General features: G+C 41.4%; 6 protein-coding genes across 6 annotated transcripts in view; 2 read left to right on the top strand and 4 right to left on the bottom strand.

Annotated features, from left to right (window-relative positions):
• LOC107036462 (neuromodulin) overlaps positions 1-3,214 on the bottom strand; it is a 54,835-nt gene extending 51,621 nt beyond the window's left edge. The window contains exons 1-2 of the mRNA XM_015254431.1: positions 3,019-3,214; positions 2,578-2,869 (exon numbers count right to left, since the gene is read on the bottom strand). Of these exons, the coding sequence (XP_015109917.1) occupies positions 2,578-2,650 (73 nt within the window). The 5' untranslated portion in view covers positions 2,651-2,869; positions 3,019-3,214. The remainder of the gene's footprint in view (positions 1-2,577; positions 2,870-3,018) is intronic.
• A 541-nt stretch (positions 3,215-3,755) lies between these two features.
• On the bottom strand, positions 3,756-7,229 carry LOC107036457 (BUD13 homolog). The gene is made up of 4 exons (XM_015254416.1): positions 7,067-7,229; positions 5,564-6,896; positions 5,257-5,411; positions 3,756-4,126 (listed from the first exon to the last, which is right to left on the bottom strand). The coding sequence occupies exons 1-4, from the start codon at positions 7,171-7,173 to the stop codon at positions 3,769-3,771; spliced, it is 1,953 nt and encodes a 650-aa protein (XP_015109902.1). The 5' UTR covers positions 7,174-7,229; the 3' UTR covers positions 3,756-3,768.
• A 1,541-nt stretch (positions 7,230-8,770) lies between these two features.
• On the top strand, positions 8,771-12,881 carry LOC107035961 (arrestin domain-containing protein 2). The gene is made up of 6 exons (XM_015253633.2): positions 8,771-9,397; positions 10,256-10,380; positions 10,473-10,690; positions 10,775-10,921; positions 12,020-12,241; positions 12,315-12,881. Exons 1-6 carry the CDS (start codon positions 9,285-9,287, stop codon positions 12,504-12,506), a joined length of 1,017 nt encoding a protein of 338 aa, XP_015109119.1. The 5' UTR covers positions 8,771-9,284; the 3' UTR covers positions 12,507-12,881.
• Positions 12,530-14,540, bottom strand: LOC107035979 (UPF0235 protein C15orf40 homolog). The gene is made up of 4 exons (XM_015253656.1): positions 14,315-14,540; positions 13,889-13,982; positions 12,897-13,024; positions 12,530-12,838 (listed from the first exon to the last, which is right to left on the bottom strand). Exons 1-4 carry the CDS (start codon positions 14,435-14,437, stop codon positions 12,743-12,745), a joined length of 441 nt encoding a protein of 146 aa, XP_015109142.1. The 5' UTR covers positions 14,438-14,540; the 3' UTR covers positions 12,530-12,742.
• LOC107035972 (coiled-coil domain-containing protein 124) lies at positions 14,137-16,723 on the top strand. Its single transcript, XM_015253644.2, has 4 exons — positions 14,137-14,284; positions 14,932-15,096; positions 16,002-16,270; positions 16,336-16,723. The coding sequence occupies exons 2-4, from the start codon at positions 14,938-14,940 to the stop codon at positions 16,529-16,531; spliced, it is 624 nt and encodes a 207-aa protein (XP_015109130.1). The 5' UTR covers positions 14,137-14,284; positions 14,932-14,937; the 3' UTR covers positions 16,532-16,723.
• On the bottom strand, positions 16,594-21,444 carry LOC107035950. Its single transcript, XM_015253621.1, has 3 exons — positions 18,445-21,444; positions 17,224-17,605; positions 16,594-17,131 (listed from the first exon to the last, which is right to left on the bottom strand). Exons 1-3 carry the CDS (start codon positions 20,226-20,228, stop codon positions 17,006-17,008), a joined length of 2,292 nt encoding a protein of 763 aa, XP_015109107.1. The 5' UTR covers positions 20,229-21,444; the 3' UTR covers positions 16,594-17,005.
• Positions 21,445-22,298: the final 854 nt, after the last annotated feature.

Genomic DNA, 22,298 nt, shown 5'->3' with positions numbered 1-22,298 from the left:
ACGCAGCAGCACGTCGTTTTTCGTTAATTACCATCGACTGGATAAACGGAAAAATAAAAAAAAAATGACTTTTTCAATTGAAGTGTATAACACATTATTTACAACAATATAATCCCCAAAATTCCAAAAGAAAATTAATTATTTCCAACAGAAGAATTTTTCAAATAAATTAAATTGTCATAGTGCTGCACTATGACAATTATTTCTCATTTCTCCACTATCCCTATGAACATCTGGTTGATTAACATCTATTGCAGATGAATACCACTATCAGAAGAATTTTTTCCCCACGTTAAATGAAATGGCCCGTCACGCAACGTTGCCGGAAACCGACTAAACGCGCCCGGGCAGTGTAGAGTCAATTCGGCAACGCTAAAGCCTAAATAACACGGCGGTACATTCCCGCGGAGGTGACTAAAGTTGCTGAGTCGCAGGGCATCTGATAGGACTACTAGGAGACTATTATAATTCTCACCAAGCCCATTCATCCTGACATTTTACGCAGTTTCAAAGTTTTATCTGAAAAATCATAGACATTGTGTTTGTCAAAAAATACTAATAAAGCTTCTCGCTCAGCATTTCCTGAGTCCAACAATAATATTTATAAGTATACTTTATTAAAACATTTTGACAAACTTTGCAAAATTGCTCACAAAAGCGTTCTCAAAGTTTTCCACTCCACGTGCTATGTATGCCTTAAAAAAATGAAAATTTTAATCTCAAGAAATGCTTACGCTATAACAAGAGCATCCTACCCCTTAATTCTGCGGAACCCAGGGTGTCTCAAGTGTTATCATTAAATAACACGAGTGTAGCTGATAGGACTACTAGAAGACATAATCCTCACCAAGCTCATTCGTCAAGATATTTTAGGCAGTTTCGGAGTTTTCTCATAAATGTCATGGACAACGCGTTTGTAAAAAAAAATACTAATCAAAACTTCAAGTTGAAAAGTTCACCAACTCCTGAGTCCAATAATGATATTCATAAGTATACTTTATTAAAACATTTCTACAAACTTTAAAAACTGCCCACAAAAGCCTTCTCCAAGTTTTCAATTCCGTGTGCTATGTAACCGTGAAATAAAATGAGCATTTTAATCTCAAGAAATGCTCAGGGTATAACACGAGCGTCCTATACCCTACCCCTTAATTCTGCACATCCCAAGACGTCTCAAGTATCATTAAATACCACGAGTGTAGATGATAGGGCTACCCCAGGCGACTTATAATCCTCTTCAAGCCCATTCATCCACATATTTTGCGCACAGTTTCGGAGTTTTCTCATAAACGTCATGGATAACGTGTCGGTGAAAAAAAAAATACTAATAAAACTTCAACTTGAAGAAGTTCATCATTTCCTGAATTCAACAACAGTATTCACAAAAATACTTCATCAAAACAGTCTTACAAACTTTGCATAACAGAACGCAGCAGCCCGTTAGAAGCCTTCCGAAAGTTTTTAATTCCATGTTCTACGTATGCATTAGAAAAAATGGCCATTCAAATCTCAGCAAATGCTTACGATATAACTCAGGCATGCCATAACCTGCCCCTTAATTCTGCACAACCTCGGGCGTCTCAAGTGTCATCATTAACTAACACGACTGTTGCTGATAGGACTACCAGGAGACTATTATAATCCTCGTCAAGCCCATTCATCCAGATAATGAAATCCCTCAGCAACAGAGATCCCCGGAATATCCAAATGGCCATAAACCTAGATTGGAACTCGCCGAAATCCCCAACAATAGCACACACTGACTAACACCCAATAATAACCAGCAACTCAATTCCCTCAACCTGAAAACCCTCTGATATGGTAATATCCTTGTCGACATAACTCACACACAGCGATGGAAAAAGCCAAAGAAAAACAGCAGAAATGAGCGGAAGCACAGGATCGATCGATAATGAAACAATATACACAGTCCTTGCCAAGTGTAGACGCCAAGTCAATTTCATTTCAGTTATTCCAGTCGCTAAAGGACAAAATCAAGCCCCCAATGTGTCCACTTCTGTGGATATCCATTTTAACCCCTTCCTCCTCCTCTCTCTCTCTCCTCCCCAACAACTCCAAACGGTTCCTGGTCTCAACTATGAGTGAGGAAGAATCGTCTAACGCCCACAAGAAACAATATCTATTACTCGTGGCACGCAGAACCAATCTATTCAACTCCATGTCGACGTGACGGAAGTTACCACTGATGAACAACTGCACGATATGCCTAGTATCTATATCATTTTGTGAGCAATGGCGTCCTCGAGAGACAAGTGAATATTTAGCTTAACATGTAATGTCAGAAGGCACAGTATTTCGATTTTTTATTCCATCAGGCTGCACCAAAGCCTCACAAATCTCCCGGCGTTACCTCCAAACGATCCCCCTGACACACAAAAGCTCTTCCCCATTCGTACTTCATTCCAGTTACGTGGATTTTCGCTCGAAGTCGCACATATTCCGAGAAAAAAAAAACCCAGCGAAGTGGGGGAAAAAGAACGTTATCTCGAGCTCGTTCCGATCCGAGTGTCACTCATATTTTCATATGCGGGGACATGAATATTTATGGATACTTACCGCCGTTCTTAACATCCTCCTTCGCCTCCTCCGCGCCCGCCTGAACGCTCTCCTTGCTCGTGTTGCATCCCATTTTTACTTATTGAAGTGTTAACAAAATATTCGCTAGTCCGTTTGTCCCCGTGTACGCACGACAATACAGTTAAACAGCGCAGTTTCTTATCAACATTTGGGTGAAAATATTTCGTATTACTCCGGCACGGATGTGGCCAGCTGTGGTCGAATGCTCAACGAAGAGCGAAATTAATGAAAACTCTCGTTCTCGGGACAAACGCGTAATTGGTCCTCCCCCCTAAAATTATAAATCACAGATAACAATCACTGGACTATTTTTGCTATCTTAATTTATACAAAAGTCAGTCGATACTCTTTGCACTGGTGAGGCTGGACGTGTCTGTTGCAATTCCTTATTTAAATCAACTCCAAAAATGTATTAATCACCTTGTCAGAATTACTAAAAGCGCAGGTAACTGTGTGCATTTGAATAAATTGGTGCTGCGTCAGTTCAATTAGTATTTATAAAAAATATCTCATCGGTACAATCAACTGGGCCTTACGGTAATTTTAAAACTACCGGCTTCACTATGAGTGCCTACGCTACAGTACACGAGTAACATGGATGGGTCCCGGCGGTGTCACGGGGCGAACTGACTCTCTCTCACTCAGCCGTTTCTGCCGACGACCCTGCCCTTGCGTCGCGACTGCGTATATATATCCAATTGCATGTATAGCGTTCATGTGAAACTAGTATGGAACTTGGGGCTCACAGCTTCACAGCAACCAAACCACCCCCTTCCATGTCGGCTTTTTTTCGCAATCTTCCCGACACAGAGACGTGGTAAACCGATCGAAACTCACCCCGAGGGCTCATGCTGACTCTCCGGATCGCCCGGAGGGTTACAATGAGCTTACGCATCACATCCCGCTTCATTTCTCTGTGACTCTCATAAATCCCGCAATTAAAGCCGGCCTTTTGTACACGTGAGATTCAGCTCACCTCTTAATTACGGTGATTATTATTTTAATTATTATTGTTATTATGGTTTCGTTGAATTTTTCGCTGAATTATTTGGAGCATTAAAATGTGGAGTGCTTTGAGGGATTTTATTCAGGATTTTTGTTTGGGTTTGCAATTAAAGGAGTCCTTTTTATTAAAAATATTGTTTTTAATTGCTGAAATGAATGTGAAATTTACATGTCTGCGGTGGACCATTTGTACGCCTCCTCTTGCACAGCGGCTCGGGAATTGCGAGCCTCAAACCATTTTTTCTCATATCCGTTGCTACGGTCAACACCGTCCCAACGGTGACCCGGTTTAATTCCAAATCGATTTGGCATGAATGAGCCCTCGTAAGTCGGTGCATCAGGCTCTCTCTTCCCTTCTTTAATCTGTTTATCTTTGATGTAAGCGAGCATTGGATCCTCGGCGTACTCCATTGCCCGTTGTTGCGAATCTAAATCAACATCGTCGGCGTATCTTGCCAGGGGTTTGCTCATCTCGTAGAGATCGTCCTTGAGCTTCTGAGTTTGGTCGCTCACTTGTTTCAGCCTGGGGGAAATTAATGGGTTATTTATTTTGCCCGCGGGGGGAGATCGAGGGAGAACTCATCGGAGGGCTTGCCGATCGGTTTGTTTAGAGGGCAGAGGGATCAATAATGAGGATAAAATGTTGGTTGTATGGTGAAAAAGTGCGCTGGGAGTAATTATTTCAATGGGTCCAAGATATTAACGGATCTTTTTATTTGAGAATGTAATGGGTATTTACGTGTGGCAATTATTCGGGTTTTGGGGATTTTTTTTCGTTAGGGTTTCAGCCAATCGGAGGGGACTCTATTCGAAGCTGTTGGAATGTTTCATTTCGGTAATTCAATGGGGAAAGGCTGCCGGAGCTTCCTTTGGAAATCGTGGAGTGGATCGGTATGTGTTTTCGCACCGGCGGGCAGAGTGCATATTTCACAGTGAGAAAAAAGGGAAAAATTACAGAAAAAGTCAAGTAATCGTAGAGCGAACTCGATTTTAAGTACTTTTCATCCTATGTCGGGGAAAAAGTGCGTGACGAATAGTGAATTTTTCTCCGTTGGCCCGGAAAATAGTATATTGCGCATCAAGGGCGGAAAGTCATGTTTTCCCCAGCCCGAGGTGCACATGCGGGACATTCGTGCGACTCTACGCCTACGCCGAGGCAAAAAACACGGTTTTGACCGCGGGAGGTAATTAATTAATTTCATCAACAGAAATTGATTACATGCCTCAAAAGATGAAGTTTCGAAGGTTTAAACAATTTCAATTATTTCGTTATAAACAACGACCGTTTAAAAAAAATAAAAATTCGGTGCAAAATGTAATTTCAATGACGCTGAATATTCATGATTTTTTTTTTTCAAATTTTTATCCACGAAATTTAATTGACAAAATTGGTGATTATCAAACTGTGAAAAATACTTGGATATCCTTAATAAAAAAAAAATGGTATGAAAATTCTAGTTTTCTATGTGCAGAGTCTTTCTTTGGACAAATTTCCATACAATCTCCCTACAGGGTTTCCTACAGGACAACTCCATATAAATTTTCTTTCGTGAATCTTCAACCAGGAAACCCCATTGAAGAACACCGCCAACGACTCCATCAAACGAATGACTGGAATACGAGTATAATTGAATCTTTCGTTCAAATACTCACCCTTTCCCCCACTTGGCATATTTCTCATCGATTTTCGCTTGTTCCTTCTCCTTCTGCCTTTTATCAGCAGCCTCAGCAGCCAAATCACGTTTTCTCCCAGTCTTCCTGTCACGCAAAACTGGCGCCTGTCCCTCTCCACTCACCTCTGCACTCATCTTAAATAGAATAACAATTCTCATTTTAAATAGTTGAAGGTATTTTGATATTCCTGACCAAAGTGCAACTTTTAATGAAACGAAATGAACTGAAATGTTTGTGAAAGTTCTTGCATAATTAATTCCTCCTGGTAATTACGGTGGATACTTACTTTGTTGAATAATTCCCTCTCTCGTTTCTTGTGTGCTATTGTCTCCTCCCTCAGGGCATTGGCGTCTAGCAGACCTGCAGTTTTACCACTTAAAGTCTTCTTCATTCGTCTTTCGACGTCTGGGGATGAAGACTTCCTACTTTCCTCTTCTTCGTTCCACCTGGATTTTTTTCTTCCAGAGGATTTCTCTTGGTTTCGTCGAGAGGACTCGGATTTATCTCGTTGGAAGTCTGATCTGGGATTTTTTTGGTCATTCCTTCGGTGCCTGGGAGGACTCAAGTCTGAATCAGAGCCTCCTTGCCTCCTAGATGACCTCGATTCAGGTTTATTTGATTTTCTAGGGGGACTCAAGTCAGAATCTGATCGCCTGTCTCTCTTGTAAAATTTTGGATCTTCCCTCCTGGATTTTCTTGGTGGACTGAAGTCTGAATAAGTATTTTTATGACTTCTAGAGTCTCTCGAGTCTCTAGGAGGCCTTCTGGGGGGACTCAGGTCCTCATCTGAGTCCCTTCGTCTCTTAGATCCTGAAGGACTCGAATTGAGGTCGTAGTTCCTTCTGCTAGAATGGCCCTGGGGTCTCCTCGGAGGATCCAGATCGAAATCGTCTGGTCTTCTCCTCCTAAAGTCTTCAGGACCTTTTTTATTCCTTCTAGGGGGACTTATATCACTGTCTGACTGGTTCTGATACCTCTTGGTATTTGCAGGACTCAAATTTTTCTGTTTTCGTGACCTCGGAGGGCTCAAATCATCAGAATCTCTTCGTTTTCGTGGCCGTGGAGGACTCAAATCAGAATCCTCATCATCAGGAGTTGTTCCACGATGTTTTGAAGACTTTTTAGACTTTGATTTACTATTTTTGCTAGGCTCGGAATCTGAAGATGAGCTGGAACTCGAGGAGGAGCTCGTTTCAATGTTCGAACTCTTCTTACGTTTTCTGGATTTTTTCTTGGAGTGGGCCTTCCTGGGTGGGGACAAATCATCGTCAGAATGTTTTCTGGATTTTCTGGGTGGAGTTTGATTAGAATTACCATTTTTACTCTCCCTTTTATCGTCTCTAGGAGGCTTTTGAGAGGGTTTGGGGACACTGTCGTTTGATATCGATTCGTTCTCTACGTCCCTGGAGCGTGACTGGCTGCAGCTCACAGCGACGTTTCCATCCCCATCGTCTGCTATTATTTTCCATCTCCTTTTATCGGCGAAATCAACTGGCCCACGCTCGTCGATGATTCCTACGATTTGCGGTGCATCCTCTGTTGCATTGAGAATCTCGAATTCCCCTTCGTCGACTGGACGTATGTGGTTCAGGTCAATGTCGTCGTCGATGATTTTAACACTGCGAAATTATCGTCATTCCATTGTTAATTTCATTTTGAATATTCGTGCCGTTGCTCCGATTTAAGGGGGATTTAAAGTTATTGGAATTGAGTGTTTACGTTTGTACAACTGTAAACATAACCTACAAAAAATGCACAGGCAGTTTGGAGCAATCGATAATGTACTTACTTGGTGGAGGCGACTTTCACTTTCTTCTTTTTCTTCTTCTTTTCATCTTTATCAGAACGCAGATACTTCTTCAGGTAAGCCTTTTGATCAACCACAACCTTTGCCATTTCAATGTTTACGGATCGAAAACGTTTTGGAGCAGGAGGAGTAGACACTGTTCACGTCAGCTGGGCTGCCCAAGGGGGAATTCTACCGATAAAACAGATTTGGAATACGCAGCAACTACTGCGATACCCGGGATTCATTCAATTCAAATATATCGAGTGAACAATTCGTCCTATTTTTTGGATCGGGGTGATTTTAATCGACTAAATGAATAACAAACAAAAAAATAGTAATGAATCATGAATAATAAATTTCTGATCTGGCTGAAGGCCCTCGGACGATGGCCTATTGTAAGAGATTTATTTTTTGTGTATTTTTCTCACAATAAATACCGTTAAAAATTAATTAATTAATTTTTAAGAAATTGATTAATTAATTAAAAAAAGGACACTTTAGACTTTTTTAAAATTATTCATAACTCAGAAACAAATTTATCAAGTGAGCTCAGTTTAGACTCGTCTCAAAGGGAAAGAATTGTATTAATTAATTAATTAATTAAATTTCTTAAAAATATGTATGTATGTATGTGTATTAATTAATTAATTAATTAAATTTCTTAAAAATTAATTAATTAATTAATACAATTCTTTCCCTTTGAGACGAGTCTAAACTGAGCTCACTTGATAAATTTGTTTCTGAGTTATGAATAATTTTAAAAAAGTCTAAAGTGTCCTTTTTACCCCACCCTTCCCTATTTAGAATTCCTGCATACGTTCCGTCTACCCTTATCATCCGACTCTACACTTCATTGAGACAGAACTCGTGCGTAGTTCTGTACACTGTGCCTTTTGGCTGAATACTGACGACCTATCAGCTGTACGAGGACCGGTTTGACCAATTCAGTAGTGAAGCGGTAAACCGGGTTAAGTCGATTTTGACTTTTGATCAGTTTTTGATGAATATCTCAGAACCTAAGAGAGATAGCAAAATTTTTCTTATGACCTTTTTTGTAGAACCAATTAAGGGCTATAAAAAGGTCGCAACAAAAATTTTTCTATCTCTTTTAGATTCCGAGATATTCGTAAAAAACTGGCCAATAGTCAAAATCGACTTAACCCGGTTTACCGCTTCGCTACTGAATTCAAACAAAAAAAAAAAGAATAGAACCATCCATCAATAACGATGCCATTATTCCAGTTCACCCTGTGTCACAACATAATCGTCTCAATTACTCTCTGAAAGACCTACATTCCCCCTCCTAATATTCTATTACGCCACACAAAAATCTGCATTCGAGTTCCAACCACACATCTTCATTCTGATGTAATTACCCACACCATAAATGGAATCTTGAAACTGGCGCAACACAGATCACCTCAGTTCACCTAAATTCCAGCAGAAAACTCCACAGCTCCTAGATCTCTTGAAACCCATCGTGCTGATGCTCTTAGCTGCTTCCCAAAAATGCATATCACAAAAAGAAATGAGGAATGCAGTCGAATAGTAGCGCTAAGGAATCCCGCACAAACGCATGGTACCGCGAGAGTTGAATTCCCCCTACCTCGTGTAACAGGTAAAAACCCATGCGATTGGAGAACACGTTGAGTCAAGGTGGTAGGGGAGCGAAAGTGAAGCCGCCACCAAGAATGGGCAGGACGAGACACACCAAGGCCTTTAGTATTTCTCACACGCAGAAAGTACATTATACCTCGCGTTTGGTAAAAATACACTGGGCACTAGCCATGTTCTCTCCTCATCATCGGAGGTGAAATAAAAATCGGTAGAATATTTGCATCCTCTGGATAGATGGGCACGCACATCCGGGATTGTGCAGCGGCTCTAGGGGAATGGAATCTGCGTTTAGATAGTGCAGTGAGAAGCATCTGACATAAGTGAATTACAGGCGAGGACGGGTGGGACCGGATTTGACATTTCTATTGAGTAATCGATGATCGCGAACTCGTAAAAAATTATTTTCATCATTTTGTCTCCATTGTTCGATGCTTTATCGAAGGGGATTTGGGATTTCTATGCCGTTTGTTAATATTTACACGGGAAATAATGCTGACGTCGAGCGCCTGTCTTTGGAGTGATTATTCTCGGTGAAGTAATCGTGACGTTAGTGTCGTAACACCTGTTTTCGAGTTAAACGCGGACGAAGTTGTGAATCAAAATGACGAGGAAGTTGAGCAAATTTCTGATTCTGTTTGATAACACCAATTTGTTGTACTTCCCTGGACATTTTCTGTCAGGGAGAGTGCTCATCGAGCTCGATGACGAAGCTTAGTAAGTATAATTCCATCAATCGCACCTAATAAATAATGTATTATGATGAGAACCTCAAACACTCGTGAACTTTCGATTTTTACCATTCTGGGAGCTCTCACAAACGCACTCAGAGACGTAAATTGTCTGCCAGGTGAGAGCGGGTACCAACGCACGTGCGTTGAATAATTGTATTCCTTTCAGTCACGTATATACACATCTGTCTCCCCACAATAATAATTAGCAAAAAATGGTGAAAATAAATTTTAAGTAGTGAATTTCTGCGTTGAGAAAATTAATGGGGCTTGAATGGAGTCCTGATTTTCACGTGTGGTATTCACTGCTAATAAAATTATCATAATTCAGCCATTAAGTGTCTCATGAGGGGAATGAAGACAACAGGTGATTTTTTCTTCGAAAGTTGCGACCTGGTTCCAAGATGCTTCGAATTAAAAAGAAGTTCATCACTAGTGGGGCGTTTCGTGTCCCGTTTACGGCCCTCCAATTTTTCATGTTAAAGCCGAATTTTAGATAATAAAGGCTAAAAAATTATAGAAGGTTGTAAAATATTCAGTTATAAAATTGTCTCGTAAGCTTTGGCATTAATCTTTTAGGATATGCGCTAGGAAGAATACCAAAGCACAAACAGTTGATGAATATCCTAAAAAATTCTATAGAGATCCTAATTTTCGTTCAATTTCCTAGAACTTTCCTTGTTGTTTTTAGGGAAAACGAATATCTTGGAGGATTTTTTAGACGATTCTGCACCTGTCTAATCGTTCCACAACATTCTAAATCATTCCACATTTTCCGGGAGAGACGAACACCCCAAATTATATGCAGAATAATTATCAGAGTAATGTTTGAAATATTTTTTAGTGTATCAGGACTGCACTTTCATGTTATCGGCGAGGGTGTTGTCCGGCTGAGGAGTCAACGTGCTGAACGAGTGTACGACAAGGAAAATTATATAGACTTTCGTATGCGATTGCTGGGAGAGCCCGGTATGCATGACGCGAATATTGAAATAATGAGGATCATAAAGCATTATTCCTTGCCATACCTCTTTTGTATTAACGGTATATGATGTTTCCAGGCGAGGGACCATCACTCCTGTCCCCAGGCATCCACAGCTTTCCCTTCAAACTGGGCTTACCACTTGGTTTGCCATCGACGTTTCTCGGTAAACACGGGTGGGTGCAGTATTACTGCAAAGCTGCACTCCGCGAGCCCGGCGGGCTGACCCACAAAAATCAACAGGTGTTCATCGTCATGAATCCCATCGATTTGAATCTAGAGCCGCCAATTTTAGCTGTGAGATTCTTTATGTTTTAGCTGTTGCAATGTCGACGGGATTGTGTGAATTATGAGTCTTTTATGCAATGATTATTGATGCAGCAACCGGCGAGGCTGGAGGTGGAACAACGAGTGGGTGTATCTTGTGTGTCCGGGGGCCCTGTCTTCTGCAGAGTCAGCCTTGATCGAGGTGGATATGTCCCTGGGGAGACTATTGGCATTTCAGCGACTGTCAGCAATCGCAGTAAAGTTAGCAATTTATGTGTTTTTATGGACATTCTATCAGTAGGTGGTAAATCAATATGATGAATTAAAAAATGACGTTTAGGAGAATTTATTTGAAGGATCTTTTTTAGTTGCAGTATACTGGGAGGGCCACAAGGATTTAAATATTCATATTTTGTTGCATTTTTGGGTATTGATACGAACAACGAATTCGCATTTTGCAATTTTTTGGGGGTTCGTACCTGCTGCGTCCTCGTCGCGAACTCTGGGCAATGCCAAGTGCTGGTAGGGCTTGATGTTAATGCCCACCCTGCGTTTCGATCTTGATTTTCGATCCCTTTATATGATTAAAAAATCAGTGCCCTTGGATTGGGGTGTGACCGCTAGGGGTTGATGGAATTGGGTGTGACCCATTATGGGCCGAACCAATAAATTCTCGACTGATTCCCTTTTTTCTGTTGATTAAAAAAAAAAGGAAATTTTGAAAGTTTCATACAAATAACTGAACAACCGCTGAGACGATTCCACTCAACATTTAATTAGAATCGAGTTATGTGAAGACGTATCGATTGAAAAAAAAGTTGAATTGGTTCATTTGTTCAGGAGAAATCGCTGGACAACATTTCACACACACACAGACATGTCTTCGAAAACTTTTCAGGATGACTCAAGAGGTCATGAACTGTGGACTAATCATCGAAATTCAATATTTCATTTTCGGGGTCATGACAATAACTTCTTCCGTTTAGGTCGGGAAGTTCAAAATTAACTTTTACCTCAAACAGGGAGTTCCGAAGAGGAAGACCTGTATAGCTACGTGAATATCCATATTATAATACGAATTGACATGAAGTGGCTCGTCTTTTATACTGGGACTCACTTCTTTAAACTCATCCACATTGACAATATTCACAGCAGAAAATAAAAATTAATGTTCAATTCATCTCTTTCCACCACTGCATGACAGATTGAGAGAATTTTAAAATTTTATGGGAATTCTGCAGTGCATATCTCCGCAGGGGAATAGTTCAGGAGAATTTATCGAGACCTTTTCATGAAAAGTACCGCGAATATATTTGCAAACTATTTATTGCCGTTTCTCGCATTCACTGGTTCCCTCAGGTGACGATGAAATCAACGAAAGCGTCGCTGACGGAAACTATTCAGTACATGTGCAGAGGAAAAGTCCTCGCAAGTGAAACTAGAGAACTGGCTAGTGTATCACGGGGGAAAATACGCCCTGGGGAGGGGGAGGAGTGGTTGAATGAGCAGATGTATGTTCCTCCCCTCCCTCCCACCAATCTACGAGGATGTCATTTGATTAATGTCCTCTACCATGTTTATGTGCGTATAAAATTTTTATGACTATTTTAGGGTCTGCATTCCAAGTGATGCAATAATTGAACTTTATTTGCAGTTCGTCATAAGTCCTAAGAGCTTGGACAAGGAGATTAAGCTCCAGATACCCATTGTCCTGGCGACGTATCCTCTTCGTCAAGAGGGGGCACCTGCGGGGGCTGCTCCATCTAAGCGGGGCGCACATTACCCCTCAACGTTGCCAATATTCAGACCCTGGCTCGACGACAAGGCTTTCGAGGTTCAAGAGTAGAATTTAAAACTATTGAGTCTGAATTTTTATACTGTAAATGATAGACCGTTATTTATTCATTCTCTGCGAATTAAATCCTCCTGAATTAAATGTGAATGTAAATGTAATTAATTAATGTTGACATGAACGAGACTAATGAAACTGTGTTTTGTACAGTAATATAGGAACTATCGAGATTTATTTACTTATACTGCTAATTATGGAATAAAAAAGTGTTTCTTAATACTAAAAACCGTTCAGGAGTCGGACTTTATCTCTGCTTTCAACTTCTCGAGAACCGCTGGTGCAGTACAACCGGTTACGATGAGCGTTTTTTGGCGACACCTCGATCCCTACATTGATAATAATTTTTTGTACTTGTTGAAGCAGTTCTAGAGAGGTGAAACTTACCCGGTCTATACTGACGTCTGACTTTCTCACACCCAGGACTGAGGAAAGGTATTTCATTAGTTCTGAGTTTGCTTCACCCTCTACCGGAGGGGCTGATATTGCAACTCCAACGCCTTCGTCTGAGATACCTGTCGCGTTACATATTTAGAGTTGAGAATAAAATAGCGAATTTCATTCGTCCATCTAAATTTTTTAACCCATCATCATTCACGTGATTTTTAAACATCCCTTTTTCAATATTATTGATTTATTTTTAACGAAATTTGTTCCAAGGAACTCGCAACTGGCCATCGCCTGGGGGCATTCGGCCGAGCATTTACATTTTATGAACCTAATAGTTGGCACTAACAAAGAAGAAAAAGTCGGTCTGTGTGTTCATTTTGCTGTTTTCAATATTTTTTTTATGAAAACCGACAGTTGCAGAAAAGGAAAAATATGTTGGGGAGGGTGGGACAAAATAAATACTTGACTTTTTTTTTCGACAGAAAAAGCTTGATCTTCAGAGACCCATCTCTAATTTGTGAGAATTTATCTCGAAATTTCAGTGATACAAATCACTGATAGTCAGGGTCATTCTAGTCAGTGTTCAGTATCAGCAATAATTGATTATAGATCCCTAGAAATCAGTGACAGGTCCCAGAAAATGAGTGACACATTCCTGAAAATTGAAAATTTTTTTCTCTGCAAATGTTCATATCTTCGAAACGAATTGATAAATTGAAACTAGTCTAGGCCGATCAGAAAAGGGAAGAATTCTATAGTTCATTGGAAAAAATAGTCCATTTTATTAAAAATTCGACAAATAAATGTACTCATTCTCACTTGCCGCTAGCTAAATAATTCAAAGTTCAAGGAGTACTATTGATCCAAAAGTTTCCATTCCAATCACTGAGAAAGGGATAAAATTATGAATAAAAATCCTGGGGCCTGTTAAACCCCCCACGCGAGTGAAGAAGGGCTAATTTATCATTTGAATTGAGATAAAGTTCTACCTGTTATATTGCTATGTTTGGCGCCTGGTTTCGTACGAATTTGAATAACAACATTTCCATCTTTATCGGTGGTAACCGGCCCAGACTGGGAGGTCTACAATAAAAACAACAGAATAATCCAAAAAGAATGAAAGTGAAAGTCTCCAATGAGATTTCTATCCCCTCGCATTCCCCGAATTCAAATTTTTCCACCGAAACATCAACTAGTGATTTTCATCCCCCGAGCGTCTAGTGACGTTCTAGTAACACTCGGACATATCGGAAAGTGGAAAAGACACGGTGCAAGCAGACATTACCTTCGGCAAGTGCATGTGTCGTAGAAAATGTCACTCTTTTTTAAGGACAGGTGATCGGAGCTAAATAGCCGAAATTTCGAGCTACCGGATATTTTGAGTGGTAAGTGAAATAGGTGAAATTGACACTTACCGTGTCTTTGTCAGCTGGTAGTGACTTTATCGCTTTCCTTGAACGCTTAGACATTTTTCTGATAGTTATTCTATCCCCAGTAATGACACTTCTAATTAATGAGCATCGACTCGAAGACAACATCCATAAATTTTCAGAGCGTATTTTTATTTACTAACTTATCTTGGAAAATTACGATTATTTACCCTTCGTTATTGGACTCGCTAAATCCCGGTGAGGGCGTTGTTTTTCGTCAATATGGTCGCTCTAAGGCGCTCATACACGCGCCTACACGAACACAAAATTTGGTTGTGTTGTGTGTGTGAGTGCCCGTGCGCCTCAGAGCCTAAGTGGCGTTTTCTTATTTAGCGAGCGCAATAACCTCAGTAGAATAATAATCCGTCGGTAAGATCGATGCACTTTTTGCCCAGGGTTGCCAACGGAATAAACCTATCGAGTGGCGCCAAATTGAAATATATTTATGAAATTATAAAATATATCGATTTTCCATATTTCACGATAATTACGGAAATTATTTCCGAATATGGAACGAAAGCTCCTCAAAAAGTGATCATTTACCGTAAGCACTTGATTAACTTTGATAATGTGATAATATTGTTTATTGACATTGTTAACAGGTAAAAATGCCGAAGAAATTCGTAGGTGAGAATAGTAAAGCCGTAGCTGCTAGAGCTCGCAAGGCAGCTGCGAAGGAGGCTGAGCACTCCCGAAAAGCTCAAGAGGCTGAGGACAAAGCTTGGGAGGATGATGATAAACAAATTCAGAAAAAGAAACAGAAACAGGTGATCGGAATAAATTGAGCAGTGGCAATACATCCTATGAGATATAAATCCATTCTCAAATAGTACATTTCGATACGAGTGGGTTAAAGTGTTTTTTGACCCGTCGGAGGGGTGTAGCACTCGGCAAAAGCGATTGCTACCCTCCCAAGGGTCGAAAAACCCTTTTTCCACAAGTGCCGAAGCCTATTTTTCAACACAATCTGTGGAAACTGGGGTTTTGAGCACAAAATTTTGCTTTACGCACAAGTGATGAAATAGTATATTGTCTTACTAGTGCGTAAAGTTCCACTTTTTCACACGCACGTGAAACACATCCTATTTTTCATCCCACTGTTCCCTAAAAAGTCGTTTTACAGGTACTTGGTGTCCGTCAAATACCGTTAACGGACACTGTGAAGAAAAATTATGTTCGTCTCTCGGTCGAAAACAACTTTTCTGATTCGTGTGATTGCATCCCTCGACTCCGCCTCGCTCTGCAGTCCTCACACTCCTTACACTATTACCCCATGAAGTCAGGGTTGCCAGAGTTTGGCGATTTATAGCTAAAACCTGTACAATTTTAAATGGGGTGACGTCACCATCTGGTAACACTGCATGAAGTATTACCCGCGTGCGGCTTCATTTACCATCATCTTCGATAGTATGCGTTCCACTACAAAATTTCTCCCACCCTAGTAGAAATTGATCGAAATTCTGCGACATTGAGCCAAAGGGCTTATGCCTATAACATTGAATGTGGCGCGCAAACTCCTGCCGCGATGTTTTTGGGCCATAAAATTTCCACTAGGGCATTAAATCCCCAACTGAATGGGAAAGATCCCATCACCACAGCTATTTATTCAATAGATTTCTTTCATATAAGTGGTTCCTCCTGTACTCATCTCAATCACTTAATAATCTTGCAGGAGGAACTAGAAAGAAAACGCCTCCAACAATTGGAAAAGAAGGCAGAGGCGAAAGCCCTTCTCGAGCAAGAATTGGCGACAATAAAAATAGGTGGTAAACAGTCAGCCTCAAAGATCACAAGAGCAGAGATAATGTCAGCCACCGAGAAGCGAAACCAAGTGGCAATGAAGAAGAAGGACGATGAGAAACCGATTGAGGAGAATCTCAACAGAATCGTGTTGGAAGGCGAAACCGCTCACGGAATTGACGAGGCCCTCTCGATCTTAAGGTACCTAATTCCCCCAGATTTCCTCCCTGAATTAGCCAAATTCCTCACAAATAATCTCATTTCAGCGTGAAAGATCCCGAGATCGATCGTCACCCCGAGAAGCGCGTGAGAGCGGCTTACCTCAGTTTTGAGGAGCGCATGATGCCGATAATAAAGGAGCAAAATCCAACCCTGAGACTTAGTCAGCTCAAACAGATACTGAAGAAAGAATGGATGAAGTCACCTGATAATCCCCTGAATCAGAGGCTCATGAACAACTGAAACGAAACCGACTAATAAAGTATAAAACGGAGAATTGTGGTGTTTTAAACGATGCAATCAACAATACGAGAATAATTAATAATTTATCATTGAAATCAATGTGGTAGGATACATGGAGCAAATAACATTCATAAATCATCTTTGGTACATAACTGAACATGCACAAAATATACAAAATAAAATACTCAACAAGAGGAACCTGCAGGTTTTGCTATTACTAATCATCCCCTCATGTCCCATCTCACTTTTGAGCAGACGAAGAGAAGATCCGTCGATGAAAAAAATCGCTAAAATAGAGCCTCCATCAATCATGATCATCAAAACCTCATTAGTCACACCCTTAACTCTACTCATTAAAAAAATGATTTACACATTCTTCGCTATAAATACACTATGCAAGCGTCATTCAATGGTACATTGATAGAGAGCCAGATGGCCTAATTAAATCTATCTAAAATCTCAATTCTTAAATAATCACCACTTTCTTTTCGTCCACAAGTCTATGAAGCAGTGGATCATGTGATTGACTTGCTCCGGGGTTTCAGTCATTGGCATGTGTCTAGCGGTGGGTATTGCCTCCAAAAAAGCCTTCAAGACAGTCTAAAAACGAAAGACAATGCGTTTGAATTATCATCAAGTTGCAACGAAAAATATTTTAGGATCAGATAATTAAGCATATGCAATAGACCTACCCTCTCCATCTGACATTCTTGCACGAGTGACACTTTATTGTCCCTGAGTCCATGTATAAGCAACGTAGGTGTGCAAATCCTTCTATGGAAAACATAATCACCTTCCGGCCAAATCATACCATCCAAAATGTACCTCATATGCGATGGCCACTGCTCCTCACTCTCACTCCCACAATAAGGATGTTGTCTACCCCTCGGTGAGTACAAAATATCGCGATGAGCACCACACATCAATAATGGTGAGAGCATTGCCCTAAGACACAAGTGTCCAGTACCTTCTCTACTGGGCGGTGCTAATGGCGTTGGTCCACCCCCAGATATCAAAACCAACTGGTGAATTTCCTTGTCATATTTAGCTGCCAACGCCGTTGCAAAACTACACCTAAATACATGAGGAGAATGAAAAAAATTATATTGCACAAAATTGTAGTAATCGGTAGCTTTCACTACCCACTCGTCAATGTTGTAACGACGAGAATAATTTAAACAGAAGAAATTAATCCGCCCTTATTGTCTGTGGGATGTCATCAGCGCGTAGGCTTTGAGTGTTTGATTATTTGCCAACGGTCGCTTTTAGGCCCCGCAATAACGGTTGGAATAGTTTACGTTTACGTTCTGATATGGGCTACGGTACTTTGACCCAACACGTAGCAGGTCGCAACGCATCACCATAGATATAGTATAAAAAATAAGTACTTTGGAGTGATAGTAATCGTAGCTGGTAATGAGAGCCTCAATTGCGATCTTTGGATACTTGAGCTCATTCAAATTACGAGAGTCCATAAAATTGGAGGGATTCTTGTACTCTCCCGTTTCCTTCATTAAAATAAAACTGTTGAATCATTGCGAGTAATAAACGTTACGTCACGATGTCATGATTTTATTTTTCATTTTACTATGAATGTATGGCTTACATTCGATTAAATTCTCCAATTTATTTAGTGGTAGTGGAATGTAGGAGTTGAGCTCAATTTAATATTAAGATCAATGTAATTAAACTAAAATGAGCTTCACCCACGCAAATTCTACCCAATTACTCGGCCACGCGAGCTACCAGTATGCAAAAGTCCCGACATGCAATAAATCCCCGCAATGTCTTCATTTTGTAATTCTCAGTAAAAATCTAATCACGACATAAAAGATCTGAACAATGGACTAAGGAGGCGTCTATTGTCACGCATTAATAAGCCGTGAAAATTAAATTCACAAGTGTTTTATTACCCGTAGTTATGGGCGACCAGGACACACTTATGACCAGGCTTGAAGGCGTAGTGCTCCAGGACAGCCTCGAAGTCCTTGAGGAGTCTGTCGAAACGATAATCCCCGGATCGCGTTGGTGCTGAGCTCATACCGTGGCCCAACATTTCAGGTGCAATGCATGGATAGCCCATTTGGGTGAAATACTCGAGTTGTGGCTCGAATACTTCAGCTGAAGAGCCGAATCCGTGGATGAAAACTATAATGGGCTTTCGATTTCTCCGAAAAATCACTAAGTCACTGTCTGGATCTTCGCGGACTGGGGGCGATTGGGGGCAACCCTTCATCGTTGCACGGTAGTCACGCATTTCTACGGGCTCTTGTTTCGATTTTTTCCCCTTTGTCGACGGGTTCTTGGGGTCTCGACTCTTGCAGGGATTGCTGATCTTCGAGGTGAACTTCTCGCACAGGACGACAACTGCATTTGGTTTTTTTGGAGGATCCTCCTTGAGAGTTGAAGCCCTCGAATCTCGAAGTTCCAACCTGCATCCGTCAAATTTGGCTTCGATTATCGGGTCGTCAAGGCTCTCGAGGATAACCGACTTGGAGTCGTTCTCCTCGTCGACCGATGAAAGCGACCCCGCGATTCTAATGTCGATGTTTGGGAACTGCGGATTGCTGGATTTCGACTGGAGTTCTCCGTTACTATTTTCCCTGCGTTCCGCTACATTTTCATTGAGTGCATTGGTATCATTCACATCCTCCAGGCTCTTTCCCACAGGTCCTCGACCAAACTTGGCGTCTATGATTTGCATCAGCGATTGTTCGAGACTGAGTTCCGGTTCCGGTTGAAACACCACTGTTTCAACGCTATTAATCCCGGAATCGATGCAGTCTAGTTTCTCAAGATCCCCATCACTGGCAATTGGTTTTCTCAGATCAAAATCAAGACAGTCGGGATCCTGTTGGGTACCAGCGAAGGACTCATTGACGTACCCACCAGTCACAACGTTGTTATTACGTATGATTGATGTCTCCTCAGGTGCTTTATCAGCGGGAAAGGCGAAACTGATGTCTAGCGATTCTTTCGAACTCGTGACTTCTGACAAATTTACGTCCTTATGCCCCTCGAGCACCTCTCTACTCTTCCTCAATGCATCATCCGCGTGATTAATAAACTTCATGGAGTCATTCAGTACCTCCTCAAGGAGAACATCAATGTACTTCTCAAGATCCTTGACAATTTTATTCTTAATCGCCAGATCATCGGCGTCACGATCCCCAGTCGCCGGTCCAACATTGGCAATCTCAGCCAGTTTCTGGTCCACCTGACTCCTCGGCTCCGTTGTTATCGGTGAACTCAAACCGTTCAGGTTCACCGATAGCCTCCGCTCAATCTCATCGATATTGTGACCGCTCTTCTCCGCCTCAACGAGGCTCGTTCTAATCCGATTAATCTCAGCTGTAATCATACGCTCCTCATTCGTACTGAATCGCGATGATTGACGGAAGGAGCACCTACAGTTGCCCGATGAATGCGGTCGTTTTGTCCAGCGTGAAATGAAATTCTCGTGAATGGATTCAGGTCGCTCACAGGGTAATTCGTAAAATCCACTGCTCTTTGGAGTTGGACGTAATACACGAAGTGTACGTCGCGTTTCGACAATGAAAAAGTCACACTCGGGTAACTCCACTCTTCCTGGTCCAATTCTGTTTCTATTTCTCAGGTACTCGAATACTTTGAAGCAACAGGGAGAGGTCAATTGGCTCTCTCCCTCCTCCGCAACCACCTCTGTCTCCATTTTCATAAAAATAATATTAATCCAGAATACACTAATCCATTTGTGAAAAATCGCGAGATCCGGAGCTTTTCACTTCACACATCTTTGAAGCAATTTCTTCTCACCTAACTGGAGCGTATCAGTTTTGCCCATTGAGTACATGTGATAAAATAATTCTCTCGGTTCTATCTGCATCGGGTTCCCCAGGTATCCGTCAACTGATAATTCACTCGTAGCAAAACTAGTTCTCCCGGTGCCTCGCTGTCCCAATCGTTACCTGTTCGATAATCTCCCGAAAAAATCCAATCTCTCAACGTTGGAGGGAGACACAACGAGGGGAAAAAATAAAAATGAAAGTAACGGCGCTCCGGTTGGGCTCCTCGTGTTCACGCTAGGCGAATTTCGCCGGTCCGATTAATTTACGAATTCCTAGGGACACTTGAGTCAACGTCGTAGGAAGAGCGATGTTATTAGAGGACAAACACAGACTGATTGATATACACCCAGTGGTGATTCACCGGTGGCAATTATTCTCAACTGCGACTAGAGTTACGCCTCATTGGCATATTGAATATTAACGAGAACGATTCTAGAATGTTTCTGATTATTTGGGAATGGTTTTCGCGAGGAGAAACCACGCTGCTGCCAGTGGAAATGATACCTCACGGGTCAGTCTCTCGTAGCCACTTGTTGCATCGTATCCAGAGGTTCTCAAACGGTAACTCATATTTTAAAACCACAGATGAATCATTAGCGCTTATGACAACAGTGAACAATGAGTCTATCACGTAATCGACAATTTGTGTAGTCACAACTAGCGCTGGTATCTCGTTAGCATTCACTATTCCTCGTGTTTGTATTATTTTCTTGTGTCAAACACAACAACCCGACCAGTGGCTAACAAACGCAAAACTCAAACTGGCAACTGCACGATCCCGCTCACCAAGCAGCAGCGCTCACAACTCTTCATATATATCGTGTCTCTTTCTCACCGGAAATGTAAGACTTGACTGTGAAATTTTTGTTCAGCACGAGCCACACCACACTGAATAACGGCCAATACTGGGCCCAAGACAGATAGACGAGCATTTTAGTGGCACGTAACACAGATGGAAAATTAAAGGAGGTTTGACACATTGGTGGACGGGTCACGGCGGCCATTTATACTACGGTAGGGCTTTCCGAGGGGAGACCAGAATACAGTACAAGTCGTCTTCGTGATCTGCCGAACGTGCCGGACCGAAGTCACTTCGTGCCCATGGGGCACCGTTACTCTTTCAACTGGGAACCGAACTGACGCGCGTGATTTTCAGGCTCTTTCCCCCCGTCGGGGGGATTTCTCCGCCACTTGACTGAGATTTTTTTTATATTTTATATGGTACTTCCTGGCGGCTCTCACGGGACCTCCCTCACAGTCGAGTGCCAGGACTTATGCTCTGGAGAACATCCTCTTCCGTATACTTGAAAACAGATTTTTTTTTCTAGTAGAAAACGGATTTAGTGGGTTCTGTTGGGAGGCGGCGAAAGGAGAGGAGTTGAGTGTTTACGTGGGAATTATTTTGGGGATATCTCTGGAGTGGAGGGGGTTGGGGGCTTCATCCCAGGAGTTTGCTGGAGCTCTTTAACATCGCTGTCAAAAAGGTCTTCTGATTTTTTCGCGCAAACCTCTTCACTCCGAAAATATTTATAGAAGAATAATCTACGTGGGTGAATTTACATTTGAATGCTGATTATCTTCGGAATGCAGGGGTCTATGACAATTCATCACAAGACCTTTTTTGGAGATCTTGAAATTTACTGTGGAAGAGGTTCTCTGATGAATTTTTGTATAAGTCGCTTCACTCCGAAGATATTCATGAAATAATCCATATCTACATTTTTATGAGAATTATTTAGCGAGAATTTTCATTATGGACAGGTTTAGGAAATGCAAATGGGCATTATTTTCTGTCGTCAACATCTCTGAAATAAAGGGGTTCAAAGGAAACCACCACACCTTTTTTTTCATCTCTTCAATTTTTTTATAATAAAGGCCCTTCGCTGAATTCCGGAATTCCCTCACTCCGAAGATTTTTGCAGAATAATCTCCAAAAAAAC

The sequence above is a fragment of the Diachasma alloeum genome, unplaced genomic scaffold (genome assembly GCF_001412515.2).
Source record: "Diachasma alloeum isolate Michigan unplaced genomic scaffold, Dall2.0 Dall_scaffold_00176, whole genome shotgun sequence".
NCBI classification, from domain to species: Eukaryota; Metazoa; Arthropoda; class Insecta; order Hymenoptera; family Braconidae; genus Diachasma; species Diachasma alloeum.
The sequence above is the reverse complement of the archived record's forward strand: the minus strand, read 5'-3'. Positions and strand labels throughout refer to the sequence as shown.

Coding starts and splice junctions, on each gene's coding strand:
- LOC107035950 (XM_015253621.1), bottom strand. CDS start 20,228: ATGAAAATGGAGACAGAGGTGGTTGCGGAGGAGGGAGAGAGCCAATTG. Junction 17,606..18,444: donor CTGGTCGCCCATAACTACGG/GTAATAAAACAC, acceptor TCATGTATTTAG/GTGTAGTTTTGCAACGGCGT. Junction 17,132..17,223: donor AAGAATGTCAGATGGAGAGG/GTAGGTCTATTG, acceptor TTTCGTTTTTAG/ACTGTCTTGAAGGCTTTTTT.
- LOC107035979 (XM_015253656.1), bottom strand. CDS start 14,437: ATGTTGTCTTCGAGTCGATGCTCATTAATTAGAAGTGTCATTACTGGG. Junction 13,983..14,314: donor TACCAGCTGACAAAGACACG/GTAAGTGTCAAT, acceptor TTTTTATTGTAG/ACCTCCCAGTCTGGGCCGGT. Junction 13,025..13,888: donor CAAACATAGCAATATAACAG/GTAGAACTTTAT, acceptor GTAACGCGACAG/GTATCTCAGACGAAGGCGTT.
- LOC107036457 (XM_015254416.1), bottom strand. CDS start 7,173: ATGGCAAAGGTTGTGGTTGATCAAAAGGCTTACCTGAAGAAGTATCTG. Junction 5,412..5,563: donor AGAGGGAATTATTCAACAAA/GTAAGTATCCAC, acceptor ATTCTATTTAAG/ATGAGTGCAGAGGTGAGTGG. Junction 4,127..5,256: donor TATGCCAAGTGGGGGAAAGG/GTGAGTATTTGA, acceptor AATTTCCCCCAG/GCTGAAACAAGTGAGCGACC.
- LOC107035961 (XM_015253633.2), top strand. CDS start 9,285: ATGACGAGGAAGTTGAGCAAATTTCTGATTCTGTTTGATAACACCAAT. Junction 9,398..10,255: donor GAGCTCGATGACGAAGCTTA/GTAAGTATAATT, acceptor AATATTTTTTAG/TGTATCAGGACTGCACTTTC. Junction 10,691..10,774: donor TAGAGCCGCCAATTTTAGCT/GTGAGATTCTTT, acceptor TTATTGATGCAG/CAACCGGCGAGGCTGGAGGT.
- LOC107035972 (XM_015253644.2), top strand. CDS start 14,938: ATGCCGAAGAAATTCGTAGGTGAGAATAGTAAAGCCGTAGCTGCTAGA. Junction 15,097..16,001: donor AGAAAAAGAAACAGAAACAG/GTGATCGGAATA, acceptor ATAATCTTGCAG/GAGGAACTAGAAAGAAAACG. Junction 16,271..16,335: donor GAGGCCCTCTCGATCTTAAG/GTACCTAATTCC, acceptor ATCTCATTTCAG/CGTGAAAGATCCCGAGATCG.